This window comes from Hetaerina americana, unplaced genomic scaffold, assembly GCF_022747635.1.
Source record: "Hetaerina americana unplaced genomic scaffold, ioHetAmer1.1.p SCAF_9, whole genome shotgun sequence".
NCBI lineage: Eukaryota > Metazoa > Arthropoda > Insecta > Odonata > Calopterygidae > Hetaerina > Hetaerina americana.
This window is the reverse complement of record NW_027287538.1, coordinates 52,946,555-52,970,442: the sequence shown is the minus strand read 5'-3', so window position 1 is coordinate 52,970,442 and position 23,888 is coordinate 52,946,555. Positions and strand designations below refer to the sequence as shown.

The following is a 23,888-nucleotide window of genomic DNA, read 5'->3' as shown; positions in this document are numbered from 1 at the left end:
ATCACGACATATTGCCAAATCATCATATTTTTATTTTGACTGAAGATGATAATTTCCGACGCGTGTATTTTAACAGAAACAACAGTGGTGTGGTTTCTACTCCTCCTCCTAGCGCTTGGGTGAATGTAATTTTCAAATTGTTGTATCAATGTTCAAAGTCAAGTGTTAAGGTCAGAGTACTGTTTTAGGACTAATGCATAATAAATTAATAAAATAAATACATTTGAAGAAAATTGGAAAAAACTGTGATTTCGCATCAGACTTGGTGAGCCTATTCCCGCATCTGGGTGGCTTGGGTTAGATCAAGGATTCATAGTTTCCGTAGACGAGTGAAATGAGGGAAAGAATAAATTTGATTTACATAGACTCTTTTCACTTTATTTAACTCCCTCATTGCCTGCTGTATTAAACATCCTGTTAATTGGTCTGTTTGTTAAGAGGAAATTCCGGTTTTTCAATGCCCATTATTTTAGCAACTATCCCGGGAAACCCGTTTGGGAGATTTCGTCTTGCTTTAACATTTACCGAAATATATGTATATAATAATTTAAATATGCAATAATCTCTCTTGCTTTGGAATTCTCTACGTGTATTTCCCGTTGCTTCTACACAAGGAATTCCGCCATCCATTTATTAACCCGAAACTTGAAAAAAACTAATTACAGGAAGGGGTGCAACTAGAAAAATTAAGTGTTTACATAGTCTTCACTGTGAATTTAATTGGGGCATCTGGCTCTGGGGAATCTGGCTCTTCAATCGAATGAAAAACGCGCCATTTAAAACAATGAAAATTTTTCTCGTTCCGTAAACCGCGAGAATACAAGTGTAAGGCTTAGGAATTTCCTTTTTAAAAGTTCATTCGAAGTCCAGCTCTCTGCTCGATAAGTTAGGAAATTCTATAATGTTGTTTCTCTCTCTATTGCCTCAGATTTCATTGCCTCAGAACTCATTGAAAAAATCAATCGCGCCTCGAGGCATCAGTATTTTTTATTATAAACCATATTCATGATTTGTACATTCGAGAATAAGTGAACCTTTACGCTTAACCTGTTTCATTGCCTTGATAGCTCCTCGGGACAACTCAGTACCTCTTATCTATCCTCCGACCAACAGATACACGATTTTCTTCGTGTTAACTCGAAATTCTCCACTTTCAAATGCTTTCAATAACTTGTTTAGCATAATATAAGCGTTCCGCCGGCTTTGAGCAACCAATGCCTAGGCTTCGATGAACAGCATATTGCTTAAGGTCTAAAAAGAATGCTAATACCACACAGGATCGATTCCGTCGTTCCAACACAATCTGCAAATATAATTCGAACAGGAAATGGGTTATGCCACGCCCTTGTCTAAGTCCTTTAGATGTTTGGAAAAGAACTGAGGGCTACTTGTTTCAATGCTTCAGCTGGAGACTGTTGGTACATACGGTTGGTATTTTGTTTATGACTCTTTAGATTTAGATATCAATGACTCTCCATGCTTCCATTTTCCTTCCATTGTAGCCTGCCACCTTTCATGTATGATTATTCCCTCAAAAGCATGCTTATACTCCTTTCTTTTTATTCCTATTATTGATTTTACATTCAAATTCTCAAAATGTCTTCTCTTTTTTATCTTGAATTTATTTTATATATCATTAGACCTTAATTATGGTCTAAATACGTATCCGCTACCGGAGAACTGGAGGAATCGTTCACGATGCTTCTGAATCTGTACCAAACTACAATTTAGTCTAACTCATAGCCCTCTGAGTCCCCTGTCATTTTTTGGGTCTACCTACGTCTGCTGTGGTGTCTAAATCAAACGTTGGGGTTGATTAATTCTACAGAGCTGTATTCCTTTCCCCTCGCGGCCATTTCTTATTCCTAGACTGTAGTTCCCCACCTTGCTATAATATCTTCCTTGAATTAAATTATCTGATTGATTGATACCCTAACTACTTCCTCCTTCATCCTCCACCAATCAAATACCTGCCAAACGGCGGAAACGTATTCATACGGAAATATGAACGGGGATAAGGAATAGAAATACAAATAAAAGACAAACACAAGGGCTAATATGTCTCTCTATCCCTTTTACCTGTGCCTATTTCCGTATATCACATATATTCACTAAAATCACTCAACGGGAAAACATATATTCTCAACAATAGGGGAAAGTAATAAAGGGAAAGTATAGGAAATACATAAAAGAACAAAAATAAGATTAGTGAGGAAGGTGGAAGGAAGGAGTTCCCAAAGAGAAAAAAAGTTCCTGAACAGTGAATGTAACCGCGAACATTTGGTGCTACCGACGGGTTCTCGGAAGTACGAGCAATATAATAATATATTTAATCCGTAAATGATTGTCATCATGTATTATATCATCAAATAAGGCATTACTATTAATGTTATGCGTCGCAATTTTTCCATCTGAAGTCAATTATTGACGTTTGCGTGCCACCGTAAACTGGTCGCATTTTCTCCGCGGGGCACCATCCTTAGCGAAATTTGTTGGCTCAGGTGCGCGTTATTCAGCGTGTCGTCTGGACTTTGCGGCTAAAAATAATGAACGATCGCCAGGAAGTGGACATTGTTGGCCGTGGATCTGGGGTTGACACATTTGTTTGAGCATCCGCTGCGTCTCGTAACATAAATTTTAGATCCTTGTTATAACACTGCAGGGTTTTCTCTTTGCGAATGTGATAAAGTGTGATAGTGGTGTACGGACCCCCAAGAAAATAATACACTTATTCGTTCCTTTGTATCGCTACTCGAATGTGACGCTTGAATATTTATTATCCAACATTTTTTTTTAATTTCATCCAATTTTTCTGTCTCTACCCTTAAGGTTTTATAACTGTATTGGCAGGAAATAACCGCCGGGAGAGTCAACCAGTCATTCTGGTTTACCATCCACATCTATGATAGCATAGTTTTACGTATTCATAATATGTCAAGATGGAAAAATGTTCGAGAGAGCCTGCCAGAGTTAAATTTAAAAATTGTTGTAATAAATAGAAAACTGAATAAAATCTAGATAATTAATTACTCCGTTACAACTCGTTGTAAATTAGTTGATCACCAAAATGGATGATTTTATGAGCATCAATTTATTAGTAAATGAAATAAAAGTTGATTTTTTTCGCTTTTTTAAGCATGCAACATAACCGGTTTCAGCGAGTATACATCATTATCAAGTAGGATAAAGAGCCGAGGAAGCATGTTAAAAAATGTAGAATGTACCAAATTAGTTAATTTGCCACAAAATGCCAGCTTTCTATAAATTTCATTGAATAAGCTACTCATAAAAATTATTGGCGCTTAAATTTATTTACTCTATTTGCATGAAACTCAATGAAGTTCAGTAGACGTCAACGTAGACCGCTGGTGTTCGCAATAATACTATAAGGCTTAAACAACTCTCCAGTGAGGATACATCGACTTAGAATTCGCTGTATTGTGAATGCAATTAATGATAAATTCAGCCCTTCGCCATGACCCTTGTACCCGTTATTATTGTAAGTCGGGTAAGAGAATGGTTGACATAGAAAAGATCCAAAGGAGATGTAAGGAATATAAAGTAGAACTTTATGGTAAAGAACTTAGACCAACAAAGTTAGACATATAAAAATAACATGACGTAGAGGAAGATAGCATAGGTCCAGGCATATTCGACGATGAGATAGAAAGGGCATAAAGAGAGATGAAATCAAATAAGACCGTGGGAGTAGACAACATTCCTGTGGTACTACTAAAAGGTTTAGGAATAAGTGGGAGGAAGAGGCTATGGGCTGATTCGTAGTATCTATGTGGAAGGAATCTGGCCGGAAAACTTTGTGAGATGAGTGTTAGTTTCTATTCTGAAAAAGATAAAGGCTAGATTATGTGAAAACTACAGAACAATAAGTTTGATTTCCCATGCAGCTAAAGTGCCTCTCAAGATCATCAAGAAAAAGATAGAGAGTAGGGCAAATGATTACTCAGGGGATGATCAGTTTGGGTTTAGGAAGGGAAGAGGCACGCAGAAATTCAGTTATGAGATAACCAATCGAGAGGAATATAGAATACAAACAGGATGTTTCGTGGATTTCGAAAAGGCATTTGATAGAGTGAATAGGAAAAAACTCTTGAGTATATTTCAGGGAGTAGGAACAGATTGGAGAGACAGGAGGCTAATCCACAACCTGTAAATGTCTCAGACTGTGCAGGTGCGAGTGAGGGACGAAGAATCCGGATGGGCAGTGTTGGGTAGAGGTTTTCACCGGTGGGAAGGGTTGTCCATTATCAACGGTGCTGTTTAACGTATATGGGGAGGAAATGATTGAAGAGTCATGGGAAGAATTGGAGATAGGAATGGAAGTTGGCGGGGAATGCGTAAAATCAGTTAGGTTTGCTGATGACCCAGCTCTAGTTTGTCAGTCAGTCAAGGGGTTGCAAGCATTGCTGAGTGAATTGGAAATTTAGTGCGATATATATGGGATTAGAATCAATAAAAATAAAAAAAGGTTGTGCGATTTTCCAGAAAGATAAAGACCGAGGTTAACATTGCAATAGGAGGGAAAAAATTATAGTAGGCGGAACAGATTACGTATCTAAGACGTGTTTTGGACCAAATTGGTAAAAGTATTAGGGGTGTAGCAGAAGAATATCCCTGGACAAAGAGGCTCACTGAAGCAGGAGGATAGGCGTTGATTGGAGGCTTTTGAAATGTGGTTGTGGGGATGAATGGAAATGTTGTTCTGGAGAGAAAGGAAAACAAATGAGGAAGTGGGTATGGTGGGGTAGGAGACGGGATTGTTGGAAGAAATAATAAGGAGGCAGGAAAAATGGATTGCAAAGCATATTAATCAGCAGTGGAATGTTGAAGACTGTGACAGAGGGGAGAAGGCGAGGCAAACGAGGAAAAGGCAGGAATGAAATAGGGATGTTGGACGGGATGAAGGAAGTACACAGAGATGAAGAGGTACTTGTTGTAGAGTAGGATGCTAGGCTATGTTTTGTGAGGAGAAACAAATATTTATTTTGTAGTTGTGTCCATCCAAGACCTACCTTAACAGGTAGATTACCTTAAAGAAATTCATAACTGGGATATTAGATAAAAGCTATCCTTCCGGTATTTCATTCTCATCAAAAGTAAGGTTGAGATATTGAAAAATGTACGGATATCTAGAAGATATGCAATATATATTTATTCACCCAGGCTCCCTTGTTTTCCAATTCTATGCGTTTCTGAGTGACTGTTTGACATCTCCGTTTAAAATAAACTCCATTCACAATTCCACTCTGGTCACAGGAAATTTCTATTGATCTATTTTGCGTCATTTCAAATATCATAGTTATAATAATTTAGTCTGTTACATTATAATTGGGAAATTTATTGTTTCAATTTTTCCGGGTACCTTATTTTTAAACCCCCAAGACAATTTCTTTAATTTTTTACAAAATACAAAATATGAGTTACATGCCCTTCCTTTCTGTCGTTCTCCCCGTTCCCAAAAAATCTTTGTTGATAAATCTATCCAATATATTTCTAATCGGTTCCTCGTGCAGATATTTCCCAATTTTTTGGACGTTATGCAAATATCCAAGGATAGCTTCCAGTTTACGTCTTTTCTCGGCATAAATTGGGCAATAAGGGGCTCAGTGTATTGCCGTGTCCTCCTCCATCATGTATTCACACGTCCCCTACTTTTTTTCCTATTTTTGAGGTATGATCTAAACTCCCCGAGTACTGTTAAAATTTGCGTCATTCCTTTGTAGGTATTAAAGTTGATCTTCATTCTTTCCTTCACGCTAGGCAGGAATTGTCTGGTTGTTTTCCCCTTTTCTAATGTTTCCCATTCCCGTTCCCATTTCTCCGGGAAATCCGCTCTTATAACCTTCCTGTTCCTGCTCCATTTCTCAGTTGGAGGCAACTTTATATCTCCTAGAGTAGCCTCTTCCATCTGCCTCATCCGTGACTTGAATCTTCTTTACTCTATTGAGAATGTTATCGGCTCTATCCCAGTTATCATTGGTAGAGCTTCATAACAGACCGTATTGTAGCTCCTGAATATTGCAATTAGGCAAGATCTTTGGCCTACTCCAGTTTCTTCCGGATTCTGCTGTAATTTAACCTCTCTCCCCACACCTCACAGCCGCATGCTAATATTAGGATGGTGACCCCGTTGTATATAGTTCTTAGGCTATTTGTGGTGATGCGAAATCTGTTTCTGCGCACCCTTCTTCAATGGTTAAATATTTTCTTGACCTACCTACGCGATTTGCGTGTTATTGGAATGCTAGTCTGTCATCGAATTTAATGCCCAGGTATCTGAATGTGGAGGTTCTTTTGATTTTTTGACCATAGATTTTTATAGTTGGGTTTCGTAACAATTTGTTCTCGAACACGATGGATTTGGTCTCATTAACAGATATGTTTAATTTCACTTTCGCACCCCATGAATTCATTATATGGCAACACTCCTGTACGATATTTTCTATTATTCCTATTATATCGAGTACTCTAAGTCTCTGTCATTAATTCGCTCCTTGTAAAAGTTTCTTTGTCTAAAGCAAATGCTTCTTCTTATGTCTGGACTACTTTAACAATTTTCATCGAAAACACTTCCAAGGCAGGTCAACCGTTCCAGCTGCTCAAGGTTTTGTCCTCCAGTTGTAACGTTTAAATAAGCTGTTCCCTTTCTGGAGAACTGCATAACCTTTGTTTTTTTCATTTTTATTCTCATCCCATAGCCATTTTAGTGATCTTCCAATGAGCTCAACCGAGTTTGTAACCCCATGGCTGACGAAAAAACTAAAGCTTGGTCATCCACAAATATAACTGATATTTCAATTCTTCGCCAATTTTCATTCCTACCTCCATTTCTTCCCATGCCTCTTTTATTATTCCCTCCACATATACTTTGAAAATCAGCAGTGATGATGAACACAACTGTCTTATTTCTCTTCCTGAAAATGTCCATCCTACACTCGCACCTGCGCAGTCTGTACTTTATATAGGTTGTGGATGAATCCCTAATCCCTCCAATATAGTCGTTGTGGATAAGTCCCTAACTTCTAATATAGTCGTTGACTCAACCTAATCCACTCTATCAAACGCTTTCTCGAAATCTACGAAAGAGACAAACATATCGTAATGGTATACCTTTTCAATGAGCAACGAGTGTGCCTGTCATATGTTTAGTAAAAATTTTTCAAATAATAAAACTACTAAATTGAAACCCCAATGAAAATGTCCAGATATTGAGTGATATTTTGAGGGTGCTTTGCAACTTATCTTTCGCGCTCGATATCAAAAGGAATATTTTCACTACTTAACGGCTGGTTCTGTAAGATTAGAATTTTATCATTATGTCCTATAAATTTCGTCGTTAAATTTAATTTTGACCATATCTTGAGTTTTCTTACCAATTCATAAGCATTTTATCCTTTATTACCGCGACTTAAACTTTTCATTTGATAGTTCACGCGAGGCAACGAAGCCAGAGTTACCGTCACAACAATTTATAGCATGAATTAAATTTTGCAGGCAAATAATTAAGAGGAATTTTTCCATCACCTTTTGTTTCAATCTTATTTATCAATACTTAATAATCAAGATTACTTCCGTTTTTTTATGTTTTACATAAATAATGACGAGATGGAGCTAGCGGCTTACTTTTTTGGACGTTATTTGATAAATAATATTCATGGCATTTGCATGGCATTTTGTATGCTCTCACGAAGTCTGTAATTGAAGAACTGAGAGATGGAACTGAGGGGATGGTAATACTAATTAAGCTTATATTGCCTCTCTTGGCTTAGAAAAATAAGCGTTAATATACTATGGTGACTCAGAACACAAAATAACAATTGCTGATTAATGTCTAAAGAGGACTAACGAGACGATTGCTGGTGCAGTTAGGGAGTTTTGATGACTGAAAACGTTGAATAACGGCGAGGGATTTGTAATTAATGTAAGGTATATTAGCGGCCTTAGAATTTCATTAAATAACGTGGAGATGGGTTAGCTCAATGGTGATTAGCAGTTCAATTAGCAGAAGAAATATTATACGCAAACTTCTCAAGGAATAGGTTAATGCATACTTATTGTTTCTGAAAACGAATACCAAATTAACATGTGTAAAATTATTGGCTAACGGATGCAAAGGAGAGGAGAGCAAAATGCTTTAACTTCTTAGACGAGAAAATACAGACTATCACTCATTTTCAGACGAAATTACCTACTAAGGGAAAGTGAACTATCATCCTGTGCCATCAGTTGTCACTTTTATGGTTCATCATACGAATTTCACCTGAAAGAATTTTTCTGGAGAAAATATTTCGTGTTATTGAAGCTTCTCGAGTGATCCGCTGGGGTCTCTGAATAAATGAATAAAGCAACGCAATGATTGTTCTTGAAAGATTATTATATACGTTTTGTCCTTATGATTCGTTCATCTATTCATCGAAAACTTCGTGTCGATGTGAGAGAACGATGGGAAAAATAACGGTTAACTTTCCATCAATGCTGAAAGCATGCATAACCGATTTTATGTTTTATGTAAGGGAGAGACAGGATTTCGAACAACTCTTTTGATAGATGTTGAATAAACAGGTTAGATGAGAATTAGAAAGGAAATATCTACTTCAGCATTGTAATTTGAGAGATATGTTAGGTCTGACACAATGGTGAAAATTATTGATCATTGCTATAATTCATTTATTTTTAAAGTTTCTTTTATTGACAAAAATTCACATAAATTCTACAAAAGATACACCAATAAATGTTAAATAAATAAAACAGTGGAGAGTAAAATGAACACATTTAGGGACCCAAAAAAATTTTCATTAAAATCAGAATACAGAAAAAAGACAGCATTAAGTGCACAGAAGTCACACACAGATTTTATGAAGGATTCAAGGGGAAACCCTTGAAATAATGCAGGAAGTAGTGAAATGTGAAAGGAAACAATCGAATATAATGATATAAAGGCTGCAGTAAATAATGAATACGAGAAATGAGGAGAAAATGGATTGAGGAGGACAAATGTACAGATATTGAGGGCATTATGCCTAAGAAAAACACTGAAAAAAGTCACTCCATAACCTGGAGGATATTCAGAACCACACAAACCTTTGAGAAATAAAATTGAAGAAGTAACAATTGGTAAAGAGAAATTTGCATTAAGATTATACGAATTGTAAAAGGAATAAATATATACAGAACAATTGTATCCAGGATTCGTAAACAGGTCAATTAGGAAATGATATCCTTGGAGAAGAGCAAACAGTTCCAGTTGTTACACAAATCATAAGAATAACAGAATTTGGCCAAGTCCTAGGAGTAAAAGTACAGTAAAGCACCAGGACCAGATCTAAAACAAGCGAGAGTAGATAGGACCAAACAAGCACTTCATATCAAAAGCAGATTGTCAAAATTTGAAGTAATCAACACAGGTATTAAACAGTTTTGTGTAAACCTATTCATATATTGTCACGTTGTATATGGTAGAAAGCTTGGCCATCCAACAAAAAGCCAAAGAAAAAATTCGAATTTTTCAACGTGCTGGTGCCTGATTAAATGAAGAACACAATGTATCTTTCCAATGTTCTTTATTTACGTACAACTAGTTTCAATGCTTAAGCGTCATCATCAGGTACACTTGTGATAACGCTTATACGTTGAAACTAGTTGTACGTAAATAAAGAACAGTGGAAAGATACATTGTGTTCTTCATTTAATCAACATGAACCTCCACAAAGTTGTGACGGGAACAATTGAATATGTGCTGATGCCTATTGAAAATAACCTGGGCAAACAACCATTGAAGAAGTTCTGGACAGAGGGAAATGAAGTCCGTTTGTTCTATATTTAAACTCTCTCATTTTTAGCATGATCTCTTCTACCGTAGTGCGATGGGGCTTATAATGCATTTTCAACACCATCGCTGAGTAGACTCCCTTCTAAATAATGCAAGAGTTATATTCTATAATTTAATGTTCACTCTGTCTGTGATTCTCGACCCAGTTACTCTAATAATACCTCATCTACGCTCCAGGTGACGTAATTCGCCGTTAAATTCAACTTCATGAAGATTCCATATAATTACAGCAGTATATATTCCATTAGAGGCCCAACAAGCAAAAGATAACTATGCTCTACGACCTTTTCGTCACATTTCCCATATACTCCAATAAATTCTATTTGTTGTTACCTTTTCCACATATTCACCGCATATGTTTCACCCAGGAAAGTTCATGAGTATGTGTAACGCCTAGGAACGTAATGGAGCCTACATTTTCTATTTCGGTATTCCTGATGCAGAAATACAAAACAACTCCAAATACATATAGCTCACTGGAGATTTTATGGGATTAAATATGGCTGTGACTAATGCGTTTACACGGTTGTTCGTGGGGCATCTACTTAGCCCCGCTATTTCCCAATGTTGGACCAATGATTGCGCTGTGCTTGTTATAAAAAATGTCTGTAAAAAGTAATCTTGATGATTGGTTATGTTATGATAAAATGAAAATATGTGATTATCCTGTAACTAATACGAATTCTAAATTAAACTTTAGGCACAAGTGAAAAGTACAAACTCTCTAATAATTTCAACTCAATACCAGGGTAAGTACCAGGGTGTACTAATCGACACAACGGACAATTCTGTGCAGTCGGCCAAGAAAACTATCAAGCGTGTGCTTTCCTTTATCCCTATCATACATCGATTGCGGCAAAGTGACCACTCTCGAGCAGCTTGTTACCTTTCTAGGATAGCATTGATTCTTCGTCTTCCCTACTACCTGATAAACCATAGTTTTCAGCGGAATAACAAGTTGTGGCTGGAACTTACGGAAACTCCAGTGTTCTCGCGGAAAATGCTGCTGCCAAGGGCCTGAAAGGAACTCTTAATGTGTTTATAGACGTTCCACATAGGTGGAATAGCAACACCAGAGTGGGATATTCAACAGGAGGCTTACGACTTGTCATTGAACTTTTGAATGAATTTTGGTCTGCAAAATTTTAACATTAAAATGCAGGTAGATTCCACACACACACACAGCTTTACATTCTCTTTCAAAAGGACGCGGAAGACTATTCCAAATCGATGCTATTTTAATTCCAATGAATTTTAAAGTATTTATTAAAGAACATAAGTTACATTCACCGCCCTGGCACTGGGCCCCTTCCGATGACACCCGGCCGACGAACCCTCACGGGCCGTACCCTGAATAATGTGGGCCGCGGCTACATTGCCAATTGAACATACATGTATATAGTAGGGAATACGTCAGGCATGGGGAGCTCGAAGTCAATTTTAAAATGAGTTGTACTCGAAGAGATCTAGGGCCAGCCGCAGTTTATATTAATTTTATATTTACCTACCCCTGCACCCAGAATTAATCAATTCGCACTTTTTTTAGATCAATTTTATTACCACGCTATGCTGAAACATTATAGCATTGAGGCCATCTAAGAGAGCTGATTTATCATTAAGACTACTGATATCCCCTTAAACCACTTAAGCGTGAGCAAATAGACGTATCTTAATATTTACTACGGAGTTAATGTCGATAACATAAAACAGGAATGAAAGAGGTTCGATGACACTTTTCTGGGGAACACCTGAAGTGACTTTTAGAGGTAACACCATTTAAGGCTAACATTTCTACGCGACCATTCCAGAAGTCTTTAATCCAGCCGAGGATAATTCTACCTATTCCATAAGCTCCTAGCTCGGTGAGTATTTTAATATGAAATACTTTGTCAACAGCGTCGTTTATAATATATAGAAAAACAGCGTCCACTGCGAATCGCGAACAATACTCTCGCCCAAACCAAAAATATCATGAACATAAAGCGCAAATTGTTTCACGCTTTTACCTTTCAATAAAAAAACCTTACCCTTTCCGAAAGCAAGCTGGTTTTTTATTTATATTTCCTAATAATCGAGCATCATTATCGAAGTGACTTATATATTCCATGACCTTGCAAAAATGGGCATAAGTCAATTAGGTTTGTAATTTCTCTGATCCGTCTTGTCTCCGCTTTTAAATATAGGTTATCAAAGAGCTGTTTTCCAATCACTGGGAACCTTGTGATCTACTAGGGATTTCTAACATATTATTTCGAAAATAGACGAAATTTCTGACGCTATATCCTCATAAAATATCATATAATATTGCACCAGAAATGTCTTTTATCTAACATCTCTTCAAAAGCACTATAATTAAACTTACGTTGACTGATCTTTAATATCAGATGGAAAGGCGTATTGGAGAAATAACTTTTACACAATTTTGATGGGTTAATTTATTTTATTTGTTTATGTACCCCGCAAGCAACCGCTGCGATGTGTGGCAGGGGGTGAATACACGTCAGATTAATTTTTACCCGAACATGACCCTACCGGGTTCAGACAATGCTATTATGAACCCGTTTTATCGTCCATGAAAAAAATGACATACTAAATCTATTTGTTCTAAACTTAATCTCTCTAATTCTTTGAGCAAGATATCTCCTACCGTTGTACGATGGGGTACATAATACATTTTCAACATCACTTCTAAAGAGACATCCTTCCAATTTATGCAAGAGATTTAATCTACAATTTTAACATCGCTCCGTTAGTGATTCCCAGCCTAGATCCTCTAACATTCTGAATACGCCACTCAGTTTATCATGACATCGTTTTACAAATCTAGCTCCTCTACGCTGTATGCGATCCAATTCGGCAACCAATCCAACATCGTGAGGATGCCATATACATGCAGCATATTCTTAATGAGGCCTAACGAGCGGAAGATAATATTTCTCTCTGACCTTCTCATCACATTTATCCAATACTCTCCTAATTGGTGCTCCCAATACAGTAGGCGCTCGGGGTAAATTGCTATTTTTCTAGAAATTGATCACTATGCACTTTTTAATGTTTAATTCTATTCTATAAGGGTCGCACCAGCGTTGAATAGTATCGAGATTATCGAATAAAGCTGCTGTGTAGCCAGGATTACGGATGTCACGGTAAACTACTGCTTCAACAGCAAATAAATGAATCTTACTAGTGACTTCGGAGCCAATGTCGATAACGTACAGTAAGAATAAAAGAGGTCCCATAGCACTTCCCTTGGGGAACACCTTAAGTAACTTCCACTGCATTTGAGCTAACTCCATCTATCACTGCTCTTTGTACCCGACCATTCAAAAAGTCTTTGAACAAACCCCGGATATTTTGATCCATGCCATATGCTTCTAGCTTTGCGAGTAGTTTACTATGAGGTGCTTGGCCAAAGGCTTTCTTAAATTCTATGAAAATCACGTTCACTGGAAAATTGCTCTCTCACAAATTAAGAATATCAAGAACAAAAAACACAAGGTGTGTCCCGAAGGATCTACCCTTTCGGAAACCGTGCTGATTTCACATTAATAAATCCTGATAATCGAAGTGTCTCACAATCGAACAAGCCACTAGAAAAAGATGTGAGGGAAATAGGTCTGTAGCTTTTCGGTTCCTCCTTGTCTCCGTTTTAAATATCGGTGATACGTTAGCCATTTTCCAATCTCAGGGAACCTTGTGATCTACCAGCGACGTCTTAAATATTATTAGTAGATACTGAGCAATTTCCAAAGCTAGATCCTTAAATATACCAGCGGGTATTTCATCGGGCCGGGAGCATTTATTAGGCTAAATATCTTTCAGCAACCGGTCTATTCCATCATATGAGATTTCAATTTTGGGCATAGGTTGACCGATTGAATTGGAAAGCTATCGGGGGAATTCTGTGAGATATTAGTGACGACGCTTTGAAAGTAGGAATTTAATAAATTTGCCATTTAAAAAATACTGGTTACTCTTTCGCCTTTATCATTTTTGAGTGAATTAACTATTGAATTATTTCTCTGAACCTCTCTGACGCATGACCCAAATGCTTTCGAATTCTTTTTCAAAATGTTTGCTTATCTTTTCCTCTTGAATTCGCTTAACGCTTTCCGATATCCCTTCTTGGTGCTCACCAGATACTTGCTGTAATCATAAGTGATCTCACTCTTTATTTCGCTAGAGATATCATCCCTAATGTTATTCATCTTGGCGTGACATAGACTTTGACATCGTTATGTTTTTCTTACTCCCGCTTTATATCATCTAGGTTTCGTGATATATTTTATAAATTTACTGGGAATGAACTTGTTAACTGCTGAGTGCGTGATCGTAAGGAAGTGATCCAACGCATCCTCAGTAACTCGGTGATTAATATCTTTTTTAAAACTAGCAAATGGATTCTGAAGCACGCACTTAAGACCATTGTAGTCCCGTTCTTTAAACAAGTAAATTTTTCTTTCATGTTCCTTGCCAACAAACTATTTATAACATCGCCTCTACTTGGTGAAGTGACAAGTTCATGCAACGAGTTCAACGTAAAATAATTCCATAGCGACTCGCGGGGATCTTTGTCTTAGCCCCTGTTAAAAAAATAGTATACAGATGCTCGGTATGTGCTCCAATCAACAGATGGAACATTTAAATCTCCACCAATTACAACGCTGCGATCATTTCATTGGGATGATAAACCTTTGATTTTCTGATCTAATTCTAGCATTGAATTTTCTTTGACCGGCAGCCTGCAAAATGCCCATACTTAAAATATTTTGGATTGAGGACTTTGAATTGAGCACCAAACGCTTTCCAAACCATTACTTGGAGTTACCTCAGCCCTGCTAACAGCAGAACTTTTGACACCGACCCCGATTCTATTTGGTCTTTCATTTGTGTAACCGGAAGGGGAGTTTTGGAAAAGTTCACCTTTGGCGATATCAGTGAATAACCAGCTTTCTGTCCCCATAATTTTATCTGCGCCTGTGTTCTGAATAAGGTGATGATAAGCCGCGACTTTGTTTTTCAAACTTCGGCAATGAACTACCGGTACAGATTATGTTTTGTTGACATTACGATTTTTTGAATTTTTAACAAGGCTTGTCTTATTATTAATATTGAATCCCTTATAAATTTTTCGTCCGATGGTATCTGATTCCTGTTAAATGAACTATTGCTAGCACTGAACTTCACTTTTATTTATTAATACTTATTTATTTCTATTTTCCATGTACAATAGTAGTATAATCACCATCATCTATGATACATAAAGAATCACAGACAATCAATACAACATAAAATAACAGGCAATCTTTATCATGTACCAGAGTGTTTTGATCTTCGTAATATACAACTGTAGTATACATTAAAATTTTATAAATGGAATACTCATTCTGGTTCAGCTGAGCCAGTCAGTTTTATCTTGACAGTATGGATGACGTAAACAAAAATGATACCTTAAAATGTTACAATTATAACGCTACATTCATTTTGTCATGTTTTGTTGCAAGCCCTAGTCCATTCTGTGTAATAGTCAGTCTTTTATTCTCCCTTTCACAGCATATAATGACAGTAATATTCTTAAATATTTAGGTATTTCATAAAAAATTATACGAACAGTGACTTCCAATTTTCTACTACCTTGATTCGTATTAAATATTTTTGTTGTATACTTAATATCGTCCCTTAACGGTAATTCCTTTTTATTTAAATCAGGTATTTAAATTTGTCATAAAATAGTTTCCTATTAAAATGGCATATCTATACAGCCTGTTCACAGGCAGACTTCCTATTTTTTGAAAGATATTTCTTCCATCTAGAATATTTGTATTTGTTTTTCTATTCTCAGACAATTTCTCTGGGAATTTTTGCTGTTTATGTTTTAGTATACTAATTTTGGTAGAATCAGTGGATCCCCTGACTATTCTACCATATCTTAAAATACTCTCAACAAGTGCGAAATACACTATCTTGATGACATTCAAACTTACAAAACTATTAATGTGGTGAACTTGACGAAGGATGTAATTTAATTCATTTATTTTTAAATTATGCTCACAAAAGTTAATAATTTTATCAATGATTACCCCCAAGTAATTATATTTATTTACTTTCTCCTGCATGGGGCAATTACAGCTATGGATAAGGTAATCTAGGCAGTAATGTGAATGAATCTGTAATTGAATATCTATGATATCAGAGGTTTTTTGTTTCGCGCATATGACTTTGGATTATTTGTCATTGATAACGAGATTATAATCATGCACTCGTTTTTAGATATCCTTCAAGTCAAATTCCATACCCTGAATAGCTATTTTTAGCTCCCTATGGTTTTATATAGGTACTGCATCATCAGCATACTATATCAACTCGCAGAAATAACAGCACTTGAATGTGTCATTTATTTATAATATAAATAGTTAAGGACCAAAAAAATCCTTATGACACACCTGATTTTATCTCATAATCTTCACTACATACATTATTTATTTTAGTGACTTTCTATCTAAATAATTAGAAAACCAAATATGGGTGAGCCCACGAAATCCAATACAATATATGTACTGTTTTTAATATATTGTGATTAAGTCAAAAGTGACTAATTGAAAAGATTTTCTTAGGTCTATAAATTTTATTACCGAATTAAGCCTTCTATCCATTCCATCTCTGATACTGTTCACAACTAGTTCGGCTTGTGTGGCTCCTTCATTTCTTTGGAAACAAAATTGAAATGTTGATATTATTTCATACTTATCCAGGAAATTAAGTAATTTTCCTGCCATAAACCTTTCCATGAATTGAAATGGCAGGTAGTAAGATAATTATTCAAGTCTTTATGAGATCCCCCTTTGTAAATAGGTCTTAGCTACATGATTTGCCAAAGAAGACTTCACAGACCCACTATGTGAACTACACGCTGACCTACACTTTAATCTCAAAAAGCCCTGCATTGCTCAAATATCCTAACCACTACAACACCTGGCGGCCTCAGACCTGTAGTGAACACCGGAATTGTTCAAGGGGTTCCTACGCCGGCTGAAGGTCTACGAAGGACGCCCCGATATCCCTGCAGAAAGCAGGCAACCTCTGATTGATGCCTTTCACTCTGCTCCAAACCAGAAGTCCACAATCAATCCTCGAGCAAGGCTGCAGATAGAAAGTGTCACATCAATCCCCTGGCACCACCCACCTGCTTTACTTCCGAGTTCAATTACCTGAAGAAATTAAGAATCTCCTCAGATCCACGGTCCGCCACATCGTTGACGCCAACATGAGCCATGACCCGAAGCTTGGAACACTTCATGCCCGCAGTCACCGCTCCAAACGGGTTCAGTCGTTACGATTCATGTGAATGTGTTATTTGGAACGTAGAAGTGATCCCTGATCTTATGAGACAGAGTGGATAAGAGAGTTTAGCATTGTTATTTCAAATTATGACTAACTTTCAAGAAGATGTGATTAGTTACGTTCTCGAATGTTACTCAGAATGGAATATGGGCGATTGTAGTTAGAGGTGGAAGTTGATCGTTATCGAGAAAAAAATTTTGAATGTGAAATCATCGGAAAATTGGGAGGAAAAAATATTTTTTCAAATAATAATTCGATTTTGCTATTCATCGGTAAATTTATCAGAAACTTCTATTAAATAATTGATGTTTTGATGGTTGGATCACATTTCAAAGGAAGTCAGAATTTAATGGGAAGAAATTGAATAGAATCGGAGAAAGAGAAATTAAATTTACACATTTTTATTATTTACACTGTTGTGATGTTCGTTTTGATGAATAAATATAGCTCCAAAAATATGAATTAACAAAAGAATCAACTCAGGATTACAGCGCAATGGTTTTATTGCGACTAACAAAAGATACGGGAAAATGGTGCCGCGTTGCCATGTTCAAGAATACGTTAGGACTCTGTGACAGTGGCACAAGGTGATGGGAGACGCCGGCTTATCAGTCTACAACGTGCCCTACGATCTGGAAGCACGACAAGGAATCACCCACCTCATTTTTCACCGTCACTTCCACCTGGATTGAGAACTGAAAGAGAAATTTAAGCGACCTTTAGAAATTATCGACCCTGCTGCGGTAAATAAAACAATGAAAAAAGACAGGGTGAGGGCTCTCATTAATTTAAAAAAGTGCCACACGATGTTGGAAAGGGAATCCATTGTGTATATATATATATATATATATATATATATAATTTATTCATTCTTAAATTTGAAAACGGAAATGCATTTGCATAAGTTGGATAGACTTTCCCAATAGCTCCTGTGAGCTTGAAGATTAATCTTGATTCAATGAAGAGCGGTCCTTTTTACTTCTCCGGGTATGTAAAAAATCTCCTTTTCTTCTAAAGCGAATCCTTATAAATAGAATACGATGATGAAAAATAAACAAATGTATATTTTTCTCAAAGAGATTAGACGATGTAACCCACGATTAACTAACTCCGAACAAAGCGTCAATCCCATCAAGTGTACATTAACCTTTGAATGTTCTCAAAAAAATTATTGCACCCATTTATAGTTTAATTTTAATGGAATTTTATCAGTAAAATAAGTAGATGGAAAAGGATCTTTTTAAATTCATCGCCTAAAGTAATCTCTCCGAATCTATAATAATATGTAAGGAAGGTGAACTCATCTCATACTGATTTCTAACAACGTGTGAAATTCAACCATTTGGTAGTAAGTGGCCAGTTATTTTAGTTCAGTTTAAAATTATTCCATGTCACCAGTCGTCGAACCCGGTCCCTCTGTTCAGCAGGCGATCACTCTAACACTGGGAAACACGTCATTGATTTCATAATTAGTGCAGGTTTTGGTATCAACCTATTTTCCGCTATCTTATGTTGCTTTTTAATTTCATCAGGTAAATTAACAGAACTTAGACCAACAAAGTTAGACATAGAAAAAGAATATGACGTGGAGGAAGATAGCTTAGGTCCAGGCATACTAGGCGATGAGATAGAAAGGGCATTAAGGGAGATGAAACTAAAGAAGGCCGAACTAAAGGCAGGTAGAACAGTTTACGTATCTCGGAAATATTTTGGACCAACATGGTCCAAGTAGTAGGGATGTAAGGAGAAGAATTGTGCTAGGCAAAGAGGCTTTCACAAGGAGGAGGGAGTTGATGAGAGGAACGTTGTGTAAGGATGTTAAGAAAAGACTAGTAAAAACTTTGATATGGAGCGCAGCTATGTACGGTGCGGAAACGTGGTCATTGAAGCAGGAGGATAGCCGTAGATTGGAGGCTTTTGAAATGTGGGTTTGGAGAAGAATGGAGAAGGTGAAATGGACAGACAAGAAAACAAATGAGGAAGTACTTGGTATGGTGGGCGAAGAGAGGGGTTTGTTGGGAGAAATCCAATGGAGGCAGAAAATAGTGGATGAAGGGGGTATTGACCAGCAGTGGGATGTTGAAGGCTGTAATAGAGGGGAGAATGTTAGGCAAACGAGGAAAGGGAAGTAACAGGATAGGGATGTTGGACGGGATGAAGGGAGGAAGAAAGTACTCAGAGCTGAAGAGGGACCTGATGTAGAGTAGGATGTTGTGTTTTGCTAGAGGCCACAAATTATTTAATTAGTAATTACGTCCATCCAAAAACCTACCTTAACCGGTAGATTACCTAATAATAATAATAAATTAACAGAGATAGCATGCATAATCCTGGCACTGTTATTTCCATACGCATACTACTACAGGCGCAGGCATTAGAGTACTGAAAGACGCTTAAAATATTGCTATTTTATCGCTCGGTGTAGAATTGAGCGGCTTTTCAATCAAGTCGTATGGGTGGCATGTGGTGTCGCAGGAAACTGATATTCCAACCGTGTTTAATTGTGTCAGAAAGCATGGGGCTATATCGATTTTCATTCTGCCCATATTAACGACATATTTATTAGGAAAGACAAACATTTAATCGAGATGATAGAAATATTGGTGCCGGTCATTCGTATGAATTCAAAAACATCACCTTTGGGTAGGACGGCATCACTGGGATGTGAATGTCGTAGGTTGCACTATCGCCCACGGCCAGCGGACACTTCCCGGCAAGCAGGTGTGAGCAGGCATCGTCGTAGCCAATTGGGTAGTGGATCCAGACGTCCAGGATCTTGACACGATACTGCACCGTCAGCTTCGAAGCCGGTTTCTCTGGGGATATGGAGAAGAGGAAATTTTGAGGGCTAATGAGTCAGGCTAATGGAGGTGACTGGCAGGAAATGTGGTGGGTGAGGTGCTCTTTATTTGGGAAACTTAGGCTTCAAAAGGAAGAGGTACCCTGTCGTGACCTGCTACCCTATCCTTGACGAATGACGCCAGATGGGGGCCTGATAAGACGCCATTGTACGCAAGTACAACATATCAAGTAATTTTAATGAACTAAGCGAAGAAGGCGTCGGACCATCTACTATCGGACGATTCGTCGCCGAGATTCTATCAGGGTCTGAGAAAGACCCGTAAACATTCCGACAGAAACATATTATTACTCCCATTCGGTATCACTTCTTACAGCTTTGGCTAATAGTTAAAGTGGTAGGATATAAGGAAGTGATTTACCTTGATTGAATGATGAATACAATTCTCTACTAAACACGAAATTTGATTCCATCGCAATTATAATAGCAATAATAACCCAGATTTGCGGAGGTATCATGTGCAGAAGAGCAAACTTGACCAATCGTTAATTTTTCAGCCGTTTGATTCTGTCAACAAGTGTCATTTACAAATATGGCATTTTAAGTCTTACTCGCAATTGCCAGTTTTAGTAAATTGTCTTTCAAAAAATTATGTTTACAAAGAACGCTTTTTTTGCTAAATTAATCGTTTAGTTATAGAAAAGTATAATAATAATTAAACTCACCATCAAAAAATAAACAAAAATTTACATATTCTCTTTGCAGTCTTATAACAATCCAGAAAATTCAAAGGGAAACGGTAACATATTAATCTAAATCTACTGTTCCTCTGCGTTATTAGAAATACGTTAGTTCCTATCAGTTACGCATACTTGTGGTCATGCTAGTCTAATATTTTTTTAATATCCTTCGCTTCAAAACTCAAAAGTTCAATCCGTGAAGGCACACAAGAAGCAATACACAAGTATGCAATGCTTTCTTGTATGCATTTCTGTATATCAACTTTCGTTTTTGCAGACAATTTCCGATGTGCCTAAAAAGGAATTATTATCTCCACTCTACATCCCAATTCATTTGCTACGGCATATATGGACGTTACTTATATGTGGAAGGAATTCTTCTCCTTACCTCATACTTCACCCTTACCATATTGATAAATGGAACTCCCAGCGTTAGAATATGTTATTCCCTCATAGCAAGATGATCATTAGTCGTTGAAATCGTTGGATTAGAACAGCTAGAGTCCGATGAGATTACATTCTTAGATTATGTTTTCATACTTTCATTCCTCTCACGTGAATAGTTTTCAGGATGGTCAATTTTCTTTTCCCAAAAGACACGGTTGGCGGAGGCTTGCGACCCCCTTCAAGGAATTTGTAAGTATAATACCCGCCAGTGAACGATGGGATAGTGTTCGGGTACGAAATGGGCGCACTCACCGGTTTTGAAGTCCATTTCAGCGATAATGTCCTTCCCGCGGGGAAACTGACAGGGCAGCACGTCGCAATCTTTAATCCTCAGATCAGTCGCCAAAGTAACATTCTCTGAAAACAAATTCAAAAATTATGGGTAAACATTAATGATGGAACGACTTTATTGGGCCGATGTTAAAACTAAAGTCTCCGTTTTTCAGCCTAACCCCTAATGGGAGTAAAGAGAGAAACAAGTAACTAAGGGGCGTATAGCCGATTGAAATATTGAAAACGCAGGGAGGAAAGAATACGTTTTGCTGCTTTGAAAAGGGAAGGGAAAGGCAGAAATTGATACTAAGTGGTACTGAGATAAAGGAATTGTGAATGAATATTGCTTTTATCCCCATTCACTTACATTTACTAAGTTAATTAGGGACCTTATATTCCTAAGACCCCCTTTATTTTGAGAGCATAGTATTATCAAAATCCCTTGGAGAATTCTGTAAATTACTCGCGATCTGCAGTGTTTATTCAAACCCATTTTTAAACATCTGGTTGGGTTCTGGTATTGACCCTTGCCAGTTAATTTCAATGTGATAGGAGCAATAAAATTCTTCCGCATCTTAATTGAGATCAGGCTTTGGTGGCAGAAAGCTCTTCAGACTCTTGCTTAAGTTTAGAAGAATTACAAAGGAAAAGTTACCATTTGGATAAGTTACATTTTAGTATCGGTGGACTCTCTTGTGTATGCTTAAAGATTTTATTTTTTTCAATTCCACAGGCTAAAAATTAAAGTTATGGAATTAAAATTAAGTAAATTGGATCGTGAAATTAAAAATTATGCTATTATAAATTGAAATTGAAAATATTATTTGAGAAATGAAGAGTATAATAGATAGATTGAAGAATTAGTTTTTCTTACGAACGATAACGGTTCATTATTACGTTATCCGAGAACTTTCGGTATCGCTAGGAGAGATAATTATTTTGAGTCAAAAGAAGTTTGGTGAGTAATTAACCCCTACCATACGCCATAGGGGCGGATTGTAGTGTACTATACTATGTAATGATATTATATCATAATACTGTAAATTATATCAACCAATCGAATTCAGCTAAACTTGCTGACCAGAAGTTAATATTTAAAATCGCTATGGAAATATCACTGCAGTGAAAGTGAAAAAGCAATAGATCAATGAAATTGGAAATTCCATTTCTGTGTTTCTGATGACTCTTATGTTAGCATTTCGTAGCAAACGGAGTATGACTAAGAAGAATATACGAATAAATACCGCACTCGAAGAATTCCGAGCCGTGAGCGACGGCGAGAACCATGAACAGGGCGACTGCTTGGCCGTACATTTTCTCTCGGGGTCTTCTGGCGATGAGACTACGGAGACTTCCTTTCTGAGCTGCTAAGACTCGTAAACGAGAGTGGGGACAGCGCTCAAGCGCTTAACCTTATATACGGTTTCCACTCGGGCCAAGCTGGCGCGGCACTGGGATATCCTGATATAACCGTTGACGGTTAAGCATTCATATAGCCCCAGATAAGAAGGCCTTGCATGCAGTCACGACTAAAACATTTTACGTGTGGCTTATACGCTTAGTAATTACACAGTTGGTAGTTTGACGAAACATGATTGTCTCACCGTCAATATCTCAGCTTTCTTCGGTGGAGATTGACGAAGTGCCGAAAATGAACTACTGCTGCAATGGCATTTCGATCACCCTGTTAGACCTAATTAAGTTTTCCCCGAAAGATTAGGAACTCCATCGTAGGATTTCTATGTGTCTGTAGACGATGATTCGATTGCCTTTGACTTTGCCCTCACTACATTCCGGCGTTTGCTTCGATTTGTTTGCTATCCTATACGATTCCTTATTTCTCAGATATTCCGTAATCGTGAATACTCTCCGAGCATTTTAAGGAAAAACCAAGAAAGAAGAATGGACCCCCTCCAAGTATTATATTTAACTTTTGAGAGACTCTTTCAAATGGTTGCTATTTCTTCTGCGCATGACTGTGGTCGTATGAAGTAAGTTTTGAAAAGGAGACATCACAGACTGAAATCTCACGATAGGCGTTAAAATGACTTGAATATTCAAATTTAGTCCAAATAAATAATATAAATTAATGAATAATAGGGTAAAAAATCACGTTTTTCATTGGAAAAGGGCCCGTATATGTCGTATCTACATATCCGGTGACTGAAATGCCAGAATTTGGTTTGGAATAAAATTATTTCCCAATCTGGTATGAGGGAAATTTATATGTATTAATGGAAGAAAAGTAAATTTAAAAACGAATGGGACTCAATAATGACCCTTCAATGCAATGAAAAACGCCCAATTTAAAGTAATGAAAACGTCTCTCATTCTATCAATCCCGAGAATATAAGGCTTAGTATCCTTAGATCCTCCCAGTTACCGTTAGTAGTTATTACCCGATAGTAGCCGATATCTACCATCTTCTCCCTACCCTTTG

The 23,888-nt window shown here is 37.1% G+C and overlaps 1 protein-coding gene across 1 annotated transcript; it reads right to left on the bottom strand.

Moving 5' to 3' along the window:
- Positions 1–16,941: 16,941 nt before the first annotated feature.
- Positions 16,942–22,762, bottom strand: LOC139699075 (NPC intracellular cholesterol transporter 2 homolog a-like). The gene is made up of 4 exons (XM_071598075.1): positions 22,693–22,762; positions 21,428–21,532; positions 19,826–20,004; positions 16,942–17,055 (listed from the first exon to the last, which is right to left on the bottom strand). Exons 1-4 carry the CDS (start codon positions 22,760–22,762, stop codon positions 16,942–16,944), a joined length of 468 nt encoding a protein of 155 aa, XP_071454176.1.
- Positions 22,763–23,888: the final 1,126 nt, after the last annotated feature.